The 12447-nt window shown below is 34.9% G+C and overlaps 1 protein-coding gene across 1 annotated transcript in view; it reads right to left on the bottom strand.

Annotated features, from left to right (window-relative positions):
- Positions 1 to 12447, bottom strand: part of Girdin (protein girdin) — a 100471-nt gene that overhangs the window by 58640 nt on the left and 29384 nt on the right. Inside the window, exons 9-13 of the mRNA XM_083118714.1 lie at positions 11992 to 12170; positions 10793 to 10919; positions 6772 to 6910; positions 5182 to 5360; positions 2843 to 2995 (exon numbers count right to left, since the gene is read on the bottom strand). Coding sequence (XP_082974840.1) covers positions 2843 to 2995; positions 5182 to 5360; positions 6772 to 6910; positions 10793 to 10919; positions 11992 to 12170 — 777 coding nt within the window. The remainder of the gene's footprint in view (positions 1 to 2842; positions 2996 to 5181; positions 5361 to 6771; positions 6911 to 10792; positions 10920 to 11991; positions 12171 to 12447) is intronic.

Raw genomic sequence — 12447 nt, forward strand, 5'->3', positions numbered from 1 at the left:
CACTTCCACTCATGTCCATTTCCTCCTCCTCCTCTATACTGTTGTCTGTAAGCTCATCGTCACTCATCTTGTCATTCTTCACATGATGGAAAACACTAAAACATGAACGAAATGTATTCACAACACAAAAACGCTCAGTAAGTTTTGGCACTACACTCACACAACCAGCACAAGTACCACTGGAAAGGCGACAACTACGTAGTGTCACGGGAATCCGGTAGATGGCAGCAGTACCTCGACAAGCTATCTACACCTTCCATCTAGTGGCCAAAATGGGAATTAACACCTTTTAAAGCTCAAACGAGACTGTTCGGGTACGCAGAAAAGTGCACTGCAGTTGCACGATTTTAACGAGATAACTCGGGTAAATAATATGTAAAGCAAAAACAAATTCCGAGTTAACTCGGGTTAATCAGGTAAGTGGTTAATAAACATTTTTAGCCTGTGACGGGTGTGACATCATGCACATGTAGGATTATGGAACAATGCAAAGACTATGAATTATCATAAACTAAGGTTTGTATCAGAAATGAAGTAGGATACTTCAGAGCTGAAGACATAGAAACAACAAATGAGACAATTATAACGAAATTTGAATTAATATTTAGTTTTCTTATGGTATAATACTGCATCGTAATGAAACTAAATTAAGTGAAAACATCAAACATCAAATCCCACTTCCACTGTAAAAAGTAATAGGTTTGAAACAATGCGTTATTTAAAAGCCATGAAACTAATATTTGTATTAATAATTCCAAATTCTGCATAGTTTCCCCTCTAATTTCACATATGAAGGGCTCGGGTGTAAAACATGGTGACATTTTGGTAATTTTTTAATTACAAAGTAAAATGTGCCAACCTTCAATTTTCGAGTGAAAGTGCCATGTCATACAATTTGCATTGGACTAGGCGAAGCTTTCTGAAATTGGTAAGCACAACACGAAAGCAATTTATCTACAGTATAGCTTCTAATGACCTTATTTCTTAATGAACTCAGAAATGATCAAAATGTCACTTACCATGTTTTACACCCGAGCCCTTCATAAAATAAGTGATACTTTAAATTAACCTTGTTTGTTCACTTTCACATGGAATGGCTCATATACAGCATATGTATATATGGTAACGGGGCATAATTCGAAAAGGGAGAATGAAAATTTTCAAAATGATTTAAAATCGCTTATTAGTACATAACAGATATTAGACTAAAAACAAGAAAAAAATTGAAACAAAAAATATTCATGTGTTTAAGGGTTAATTGTCAGTTGTTACTTAAAATGTTGCTACTTACTCATTCTTACATTTAGAATTTACATTTTTGAAAAAGATGCAGTACTTTAGTAGTTATAGCCTATTATCTTCAATTTATCCCACTGTAACAAAAGGGAAACAAAGGGCTTTTTCAAACATTGCTTGTTAATAATAGTAACAATGGATATATTGTTTTGTAATTTGAGTATACCTTTAGAGATTTACTAATGAACAAAAAAGACAAAACTGAAATACAGTATATAGTTTTCAAGAAATGGTTAATTGCTACTGTGTGCTACCACATGGTCCGGGCAAATTTCGAGAATCAGGCATTTGCCCTTGCATCCTCCATGCATCCTTAATTGTCAGACGTTACTTAAAATGCTGCTATTTAGTCATTCTTGCTTGCAGAATTTTTATTTTTCAAAAAGATGCAGTAGTTTAGAAGATTTTTTATAAATCTATCCCATAAAAATATGGGGTAACAAAGTTAAAATAATGACTTTCTCAAACTTCACTTGTTAATAATAGTAACAATGGATATATTGATTTGTAATTCGAGTATGTCATACCTTCATATGTATACTAAAGATCAAAAAAGACAGAATTGAAATATCGTGTTTAGTTTTCAAGAAATGGCATGTTAATTGTTGCTGTGCGCTGCTGGTCGAAATATCGACCATCCGGCCTCAACGGAAATACTGTATATGATATGGTTCCAAAATCAACCATTCGGAGACATAACTTTGGTAGATTGTACAATATAGTCCAGTGGAAAACTTACATCTTACAGTTTATAAATATTCTGAACTACTTTGAATACCGTTTTTCGGGAAACAAGCAAAAAAAAAAAAAAAAAAAAAAAAGACCTTTAAATCCAGAAAAATGTAAAATTGGGGAAATATTTTTAACATTTTGCTATTTTGGGACTATCAAGGTTGAATGTATAGAATGGAACCTCGATTTTTACATTTTTCAGGGGATGAAGCTGAAAAAAACTAAAATGCAGGAAAATGTCAAACTGATGAATTTTTTTAACATTTGTTGTGTTGGGACCATCAAGGTTGAATGTATAATGTGGAAAAATGTAAAATTCAGAAAGGTAAAAATCGGTGTTCCACTGTAATAGGGGAAAATGTAAAATCGGGTTTTCACTGTAGTTACAATTTTTAAGTTTCAATATTGACTCAGCCCAATTTCGTATACCAAAGCATTAATATATGTTTTGAGTTATTTCAAAATTTTAATACTTTCTGCATCGCACTTGCATCCTTGTGTACTTTGCCAACAGTTGCATCCTTGTGTACTTTGCAAACAAATGCTAGTAAAACAAAGATGAGAAAATAATGCTGGCAATAGAGATGAGGTTTCTTAGAAGTAACATGAATAATGAGAACCAAGGATAGCAAGAACATGAGGAAAATAATGGAAGTGGAAAAACTACAAGAATAAAGTGCTATGAACATGTAGCGAGTATCGTGAAAGAGAAGCTACCAAGATGCATGAGAAGAGATTAACCACGGACGAGATGTATACAACAATGTGGGAGCTTTGAATAGTGCTCCACATGAAGACAAAGCCCTGCACCTACCTGTAATTCCTGATGCTGTTTCTCACTGTTAGTCTTCAGCACTTGTAAGGAATCCTGCAGCTTCTTGTTGGTGTGAAGAGCTTCTTTAAAAGACTCCTCCAGTTCTATGTTCTGCTGAAGCAGCCTCTGGCAGTTCTCTTGGAGCTGGTCAACCTTTACACAAAATTACATACAATTACTAATAATTTTACACCTCCAATGCATCTATAAATACACTAATTATTTTCATGAATATAAACACACATTCATATGTCCTGGTTTTGTGAAGGAAATGTCTAAACACCTGGTTTATTTTTCCCAATTTTATATCAGATTGGTAAATTTTATACTGATAATCTTATTTTTATAAGTAAAAATTTTGTATCTGTCCATCCCTAAATTTTAATAAAACTTACTTAGCTGAGTAATCAACATAAAGATTATCTTGTGGCTGCCACATACAGAGAAATATATTCTCTAGAAAGCAACAGATAACAGTTGGGCCGAAAAGTTCGTAGGCTGACTCATAGATGGCGTTACTAGAATTAAATCCATGTGATTTTTACTTAGTACTAACCTTCAAAAGATACGTGTATAAATTTCACAGCTGCCGGATAATTAGTTCGTGAGATATAGCATTGTGAGTGAAGCAGCTTTTGTTATTGTGAAAAAATGGATAAAAAAGAATTTCGTGTGTTAATAAAGCATTGCTTTTTGGCGAAAAAAAATACTGTTGAAGCCAAGGCTTGGCTTGATAAACATTATTCGGACTCTGCACCAGGAAAATCAACCATTGAGAAGTGGTTTGCTAAATTTAAACGAGGCAAAATGAGCATCGAAGACGATGCATGCAGTGGACGCCCCAAAGAGGCTGTTACCGACGAAAACATCAAAAAAGTCCACAAAATAATTTTAAATGATCGTAAAGTGAAGTTGATCGAGATAGCTGAGATTATTACATAGCGTTGTTGGAGCGTTTAAAGGATGAAATCACGAAAAAACGGCCCCATTTGAAGAAGAAAAAAGTGCTGTTTCATCAAGACAATGCACCGTGTCACAAATCAATGAAAACGATGGCAAAATTATATGAATTAAGACTATGAATTGCTTCCCCATCCACCATATTCTCCAGATCTGGCCCCCAGTGACTTTTTCCTGTTTGCAGACCTTAAAAGAATGCTCGCTGGAAATAAATTTAGCACTGATGAAGAGGTAATCGCCGAAACTGAGGCCTATTTTGAGGCTAAAGAGAAATCGTACTATAAAAATGGCATCGAAAAATTGTATGACCACTATAATCGTTGTATCGCCCTCAAAGGCAACTATATTGAATAATAAAATCGAATTTTGTCAAAAAAATATTTTTTACTATGTTAGCCTACAAACTTTTCAGCCCAACTGTTACTGTTTTCCAACATTGGAGTGCATTTCGAAAGACTGAAATAAATGTGCAATTATTAGAGGAACATATTTTTGGTAAATAAAAAAGCAACATTTCGGTACAAAAACAGTCTATTTCGGGTTCAAAAGCGGTAAATAAAATAAAATTTTGGTGTTATAGTGGTGAAAAAGCAGTATATAAAATTACATTTTGGTTTTTAAAATGTCAATATAATCCCAAATTTGATTTGCAACCTGCACTTACTACACAAAATAAACATACCCCTTCTAATAGCACATTTATGTCGTTACCAGAATATTAAGTTTATTCCTGTATAAATGAATCCATCTTTGTTTCTCAAATATTTACAGCAGAATTAACAAATTTTCCATGAATTGCATAACTTTCAGGACAATTCTGACTTCAGAAAGAGTCGCGTCTGTAAATAAACTCTAAATTTTATGTTTAAGGGTCTATTTTGCATTTTGCAGCTCATTTCGCATTATTTCGTGACAAAACAGGATGGGAAAATTCACCTCACACCTTTCAGAAACATGAAAATTTAACATTACAATGTGTTATTTCACATTTTGTGTTTTCGTCAAAAACGAAATATGCATGCCTCTAGCAATTATGTAAAACTCTTGCTGATGCCCTTCACACAATACTTTAACTGTTTCCATAGTCTTCACTGGATAAGATGACAAGGGAGCTAAGGCTGACGTTGGGGTCAACCATGGGTATTCTTCTTATTTAACCTGTTAACCTGCTGAAGTCCGAAACAGTAGAAATATTGTGCTAAAATGGAGTACGTGCCAGCAATACCAACAAAATTCACAACTTTTTAAATGTCACATGTCTATATATTAGTATTGGTAGGAATCTGCATGGTACCAGTATCTATTCAAGGTGCTATCAGTTCGGCCTTAATACCAAATTCTGTCTTGTTATGCTGTTTACCAAAAAATAATCAACCTACCTTCAAAGACAGTTTCTTCTTCTCTTTCTCCAGTTCCAGTATCTTGCTGCTGTTCTCATGGAATGATGATTCTTTGAGGTTATCTATGGTTGAGAGAAGTCGGCGATTCTCCAATTCCAGCCTCAATGCCCTGGCTTGCGCATTACTTGTTAATTGTTCTGATAGGCTGTTATCGCCACCTGGAAGAATGAGAGCAAATTTATTTTAAAAATATCCCAATTTTATATTATGAATTACAGTGAAACTTAGTACTCACGGTTTTCACGAAGCTGTTTTCGGTTTGTACTATTAATTTCATGAGTACTAAGTCTCTTTGTATTTATTTATTACCGCATCTCTAATTTCCCAAAATATGAACATATTATCAAGTTCGTAATTGAGCATGACACTTGAAAACAAAAGTCACAAAATAAATTCACAGAAAGAACTTAAGTTATTTAGGATATGGTATTATTACATATATTATTTAGGATATGACGTGTGGCTAGCCTGATGAACCCCCAGTTGTTGAAGGTTTCCATGACCAGGTTACGCTACTCATTCGGACCCATACAAAGGCAGAAAAGTGTGGAAAGTTGTTAGGCCTTCCCCAGGAGTCTCAAATCTGCTCGTCCCGTAGCCAGAGCCCAAAGCATGATGCCTTAGACTGCACGGCCATGGTGCAGGACACTACTATTGGATTAATACACATTAAAAAAATGATCATGGACTTTACTTTTCATCAGCTGGACCTAAAAACCTACTTGGTATTCTATAAATAATCCATTTAAAAAAGTGATCTTTTCTAGACATATTCTAGATACTGAATACATGCCATTATATCATCATATATGATGTATATCATACATATTATACATATGTAACACAATATGTTTATTTTCTCCACATTAGGGATGGAAGAATAATTTCTTGCAGGTATCGATACAAGGACATTATAAACTTAAGTGATACTGAAAACTAATATGCTACTGAACCAATAATAATAATAACATTTTAAAATACAGATGTTGTTTCTTTAACTCTTGTATTAATCGCAATAATGAGAATGAATGACAAAGTGATGAAATTAATCATGGTGACACACAAAATGCATTGAAAAAAATTCAAATTCAAACCTGAGGCCTCTGGCTTCATTGCAAGTTACACTGACCACTCCACCAAGGAAACACTGTAACCAGGTTTACTAAAATAGGTAATACATTAATAAAAGAAACATTTTTTGACACGGTACTGAAAAAGCAGGATAAATTGACATAAGAAAGATGAAATGATACTGAGTTCTACTCAGATTATTCTGTCATGTATCTACTACTTTAGGTTAACCACAGCATTGACTGAATTAAAATTGATGAAGGAGAAGCTAAAAAAACAATGTCCAGGTCAAGACTGAAACTTAGAATATTTTGTTGTAGGATAGTGAGTTGAACAGTCAACACACTTCACCAAACATGTGGTGGGAGAGGAAAATAAAAGAAAGTGGGGGGGGAGATACATACATCCTGAGTTTACGGCAATATTTTGTAACCTAAAAATAGCATTTGAAACCCAACATAATGTGTTGAACTCCATGTAATATTGTGTCATACTTACAGCTGCCACTGATGCTTTCAACGGCATCGCTATCAACATCTGCAGTGGAAGACTCACTCAGAGCAGACTTCGTCAGCAACTGTAGCTGGGTGTTCTCCTCCATCAATTCCTGGAGTTTCTCCTGATTTGCTTCTCTTTCCTGGAAAAACAATGCAAAAATAAGTTAACTAGAGTATAGTCTAGATCCTCTGCCAACATTAGGTCTAAGCCAATAGGCATTGGAAATTACTGGTTGCAATTTAGTCAATACCTGCTGATACTTTTCTGGAGTCTGGGTGTCTTGCACAGATCACAAAATGGACTGGAAAATTTATATATTAAAATTTATAAATATTCTGAATTACTTTAAATTATACAATTTTCATGTATCGGCATTGGAATTGGTGGGGATCTGTAAGTGTGTTGCAGTGGATTCGGTATAGGTTCAAAGTGGTATCAGCTTAGCGCTAGCCTATGTTACTATAATAAAATAAGTATTTTCTTCCCCTATTTACTTTCCTTAGTAATTCTGGCATATGGGTTTTATAAACTGAGGCATGGATGTGTGTCTTCACTTTTAAGCCTCCACATAATTGTGTAGTATGACATTTTAAATGTTAGGTTTAAAACAGAATACATTTTTTATGTTAAGATGTTAATTCTAGTATATGACATAATTGTGTAATCTTACCAAGTAGATTATGGGTTTTAGTTAGGATCATACTAAGAAAAAGTGAATTTTTTATATTTCCTTGTGAAATAGAGTTTTAATACTTAATTCTCAACATTGTTGCAGTAGTTGCATATAATTTAACTTTGTATAACATATTAATTTATAGTTAACATGAATTTTAGAATGTTGTGATGGAAATAATGAAAATACAGGGTGTCCGGAATGGGACTGAGTTTTTAAAAGTGTGTTATTTTAATATGGTAAGGAGTAGCTAAAAACAAAAACATACATTTTGAAGGCAGACTCAAAAAGTTTTATTGCAAGCAGTTAAAGCTCAGTATAGCTCCATGAGCTCCGTTTGTTGCATGGAGAATGTCTAGCCTGTATTCAATCTCCCTCCACGTGTTCTGTAGCATCTGAGGGGTTACAGAGGCAAGAGTTTTCCGAATACTGTCCTACAGTTCTTGTAGGTCATTTATCTTTTGGCCAGAATACACCCATGTACCCCCAAAGTAAGAAGTCTAGAGGGGTAACGTAAATCTTTTGCAGAATGTCAATGGAAAATGAATGTCTTTTCTAATTGACATCTGGCTTAATTTCGTGCAACAACTGCACCTAGGATGCATACAACGCAACCTTTTGTGCACGACTTCGTGAACAGTGGGCCTTGGAATACCCAGCTGCCTACTGCTTTTCCTGCACCGACGCAATTTTTGTTTGAGAGACAGAACACGTGAAGGGAGATTGAATACAGGCTAGACATTCTCCATGCAACAAACGGAGCTCATGGGGAGCTATACTGAGCTGTAACTGCTTCCAATAAACCTTTTTGAGTTTGCCTTCAAAATGTGTTTTTTTTTCTAGCTACTTCTTACCATATTAAAATAACACACTTTTAAAAACTTAAAATAACACACTTTTAAAAACTGTCAGCCCCATTCCGGACATCCTGTATAATACAATCTTTCATTATGATAGGCTTTCTCCAGAGTACAGTGCTAAAATACAGATCCGTGTGTCCATTCTTTCATTTCCATTCAGGTCACATAATGTTAAAGATTCCAACTTAAATGTAACAGTCGAGATTACCTTATGTGTGAATACAGTGATATTAAAATAAACTGTTGACCTCAATACTATAATTGTTGTTATTTTCGTTCATTTGCTGTTGCCCTTTTTGCTGAAATTGATGACTTACATATAATCATTAATTTGACAAATAAAAATTTAATTTGTATATTAATTACTGAAAATTGTTTGTTTTGACGTAACTCAATATTATCCTCTAAGTATGCATGAAACCATCATATTGCACAGTGAAAATTGTTCTCATAAGGCCAGACGCACACCAGATCCAGCATGACACAATACAACACAATGTGACACGAGATGACGAAATGCACAAGGATGAGTTACAACGTGACATGACATGATGTAGCAAGACGAGTCAATGTGTTTCCTAAAATCTGAAAGAAGAATTTGTCCATGTACGCACTAGGTCAAAGTCCGTCTTTAACCCATCCGCTTACCATTTAAATGCCATTTTTTTTTGCCATGAAATACCATTTAAATTTGGCTTTGCCATGAAATACCATTTAAATTTGGCTATCTCCTGTGAAGATTGCACAGCAAGACAAGATGTCAAATATTGTTTAAACTATCCAAGCAATTTACGTGAAAATGTTATATATTGAAGTGGAAGTATAGTAATAAGTATGCACATATGCAGTTTACTTGAAAGATAATTAGAAACTCACCTAATAAATTTGATCACACACATCGTTGCATTCCATTTCCATTCTTCAACCTTTTATATTTTTCCTGCCACAGCGACCTCTTCCTCACTTTCACTACATTCTTCAATTTCTCTAACATAAAATGAACCCCCGTGTTCATCTCCCCTTCCAAAATCCACATTTTCCTCTTCATCGCTATCGAAAAGCAACTTTTCAATCGCTGAATCATCTACAACATTCTTATGCAACATGTTTTCAAGACGTAACAAATGAAGGTTTGTTTACATGAGAAATTACTGAACAAAACATGCTTGAAATGGTATGAAAAACTTAGCAGCACAAACATACACGTCATAGATTTAAAAGATCATACAACCTCTGCCATCTATTGAATGAAAAAGGAACTACGTGATGAAAATCGGGAACCCGTCGATTCGACGACTAGGTAAGGGAAGCGAACGTCCAGTCAGGCCGTCGATTCGACGACTAGGTAAGCGGATGGGTTACTAACCTGGGAAGGGGGTCATGATGCATTATGAGTATAACAGTTTACAGCAGAACAAATGTATCAATGTGTGTGTAGAATAGATATTTAAATTTACACACTGTGAATTGAATATATTTATAGCAAATAATTGTTTAGAAAATACGATATTAACCATTTAATGCAAGATTCAATGACTACATTTAATTGCTGGCTTCAAGTTGTCTCCATTTCTGGTCTGTGCCTTAAGTGAATGGATTGGCACACGCACAGATTGTTTTGTTGCAAGCTGCTCCACGCGAGACTGAATTCCACGGGTCTTGGTTATTTTGTCGCAAATCATCGCAACCTGTTGGAGGGTGACTCAAGTGAAATGTTTTGTCCGGTGTGCAGCCTCCCATACGCGACCATGGTAAAACCTTCCCTGAGATAGTTTGCAACAAGAATGACTCATCAGATCATGTCGCATCACATCTGGTGTGCAGTTGGGCTAAGTGTAAGAGACTTTAACTTGGTTACCGTAAGTGATAGTATTAATAATGATTTGGAAAACACTGTGGTACAAATCAAGCAATGATATAAACTTTTTTTCCATGCACTCTGCTGACTATTCTTAGTGAAAGAATAAGTAATCAATAGAGATGTTACATCAACTATGGTTACCGTTCATTGGTTGATCTACCTGTGAAGATTGAGTAATGCCTGTCCTTCTCTGAAGTGAACATCACTCTGATTGGCAGATCTAATTTTTTGCTATTTTTCCTTGTTGCACACTAACAACACAATTTTTGAGAGATGTTGGACTTAGCCAAATTTCATGTGACAGTTTTTATGAATGGGACTGCTGTATCATGCCATATTTGGTGGAAGTGCCTGTTGATACAGCATATGTGCCAAGCTGTATTGTAAGGGTTAAACCAGATGGCTGCAATGGATTTTGTATTTAAAAAATAAGCTGTCTAAAGTGAATTTCTAGACATACAATAATTGGCAATTTTATGGACAAACTGAATCACATCTATGATTCTACTGGCCCCTACAGAAAGCCTTCAAATTAAGCTGTTCCATCCCTTTATGGGATTTATGATTAGCCTGTCTTTCAGTCTAGTTTAAAATAGTAGTAAAGTGGTAATAACTTTAAAGACTTACCAGAACCAAATCATTAATTTGTTGCTTGTATTTTATGATTTCCCCTTCCAATTCTAGAATATGTTCACTCCTTTTTCTTGCTCTCTGTAGCTGTTCTTCTAGCATATCCTTTGTCTCCATCAGAACCCTGAAAACATACATTTTCATAAGAGACTGGCATTCCATAATGTTCATTTTAATGACAATACAAATTATGAACACAAAGAATATCCTGATGCCATCACTTAAGTAATCATCTGTACCTTTCCTCTGCTCTAGTGTCAAGATTAGGATATCAAGTTTTTATACATTTAAATCTCTTTGAACTATTTTAACCATGCTTTAACCCTTCCATGACTCATTCTTTGCTCATTCTGTCCCTGAAGACAGAGATTGGTCCAAAAATTCAGAGAATGAAACAGAGTATATGTTGGGATTTGATGTCATTTATAATTATACACTTACACAATTCATGAAAATAATTGTTCCATCGTAGGTAATATTTGGAAAGTCCAACAACAACTGTTGAATAAAAAAAAATTGAAGACTTTACTATGGTATTGCACACTCACAAAGGCCATTTAAAGTCTGATGTTCCTACATGTAATTACCAAATTAATCCAGGCAAACATACAAAAGGGGAAGGTATCAATGATAACTACTATATTGTGTACGGGGGGAAAAGGGAACACATCACACTCGTAATGCTACAGATTGTTCTACAAATTCTACCTACTTAGAGAACAAGAGGCTGTAAAAATGTCAAAGTATCAATGTAATGAATTTTAGCCTAACAAATGCCAAAATAGATGCAAACCAACATTTTAGGGCATTTTAAGGTACTAGAAAATTCTCCCAATAGGTTTAATTCTGTATCAATCATGAACATCTAAAACTATTTTTCACTTCATCTTACAGGAACAAAATTTGCCCTAAATTCCTAGGCTAGATGTGACACATCTCTAAAGACTGGTTTTCTACCACACAAAATTTACCACAGGATGACGATGGTGCGTTAACATCAGTAAAGAATATGCTGAACAATCACTGGCACATTTTGTCAGTATTCATCATTAAAGACCCAGCAATCCAGATGGATACCAATGAATAATGAATGCCCCTCATATTTTAGTTCCCACTTTTCCAGAATGCCCATTAGTACAGAATTACAATCTGAATTTTTTGTCCCTCTCTCTGGCATAAATATATATCGTACATACCTGTTGTCCTCCCTCAGTTCTTCAATTCGGGTTTTGTAGAATTCAATGTCACTCAGCTTATCACGGTACCTCTGCACCTCGGCCTCCAGCTTCTCAACACGTTCTGCCCTTTCTCGAACGGCATCAAGCTCATCTCTGTAAGCCTTAGCTGATCGGGCATCCTGCATCAAGTCTTGAATCTATACAAAAACAAAAGTACCAATTAATCTGTCTCATGCCATTCTGTTACAATTATACCACATCAATTTACTGAAGATTTGCTTTAAACTATTCAAAGTATTACATCAAAATAATCAAATTTTACATATTTTACAGGATAATTAAGATCCTGAAAGATGCCAAAACTCAGGAGAAATATTGACTGCTACTGGTGATTCAGTTCCTACCGTTACTTTCTGCATCTACTATATTGGCTCCCTTAGCGCTGTGCATTTGAAGATCATATGAGAAAATGAT

This window comes from Lepisma saccharinum, chromosome 3 (assembly GCF_977018435.1).
Source record: "Lepisma saccharinum chromosome 3, izLepSacc3.1, whole genome shotgun sequence".
In the NCBI taxonomy this organism is placed as follows: domain Eukaryota; kingdom Metazoa; phylum Arthropoda; class Insecta; order Zygentoma; family Lepismatidae; genus Lepisma; species Lepisma saccharinum.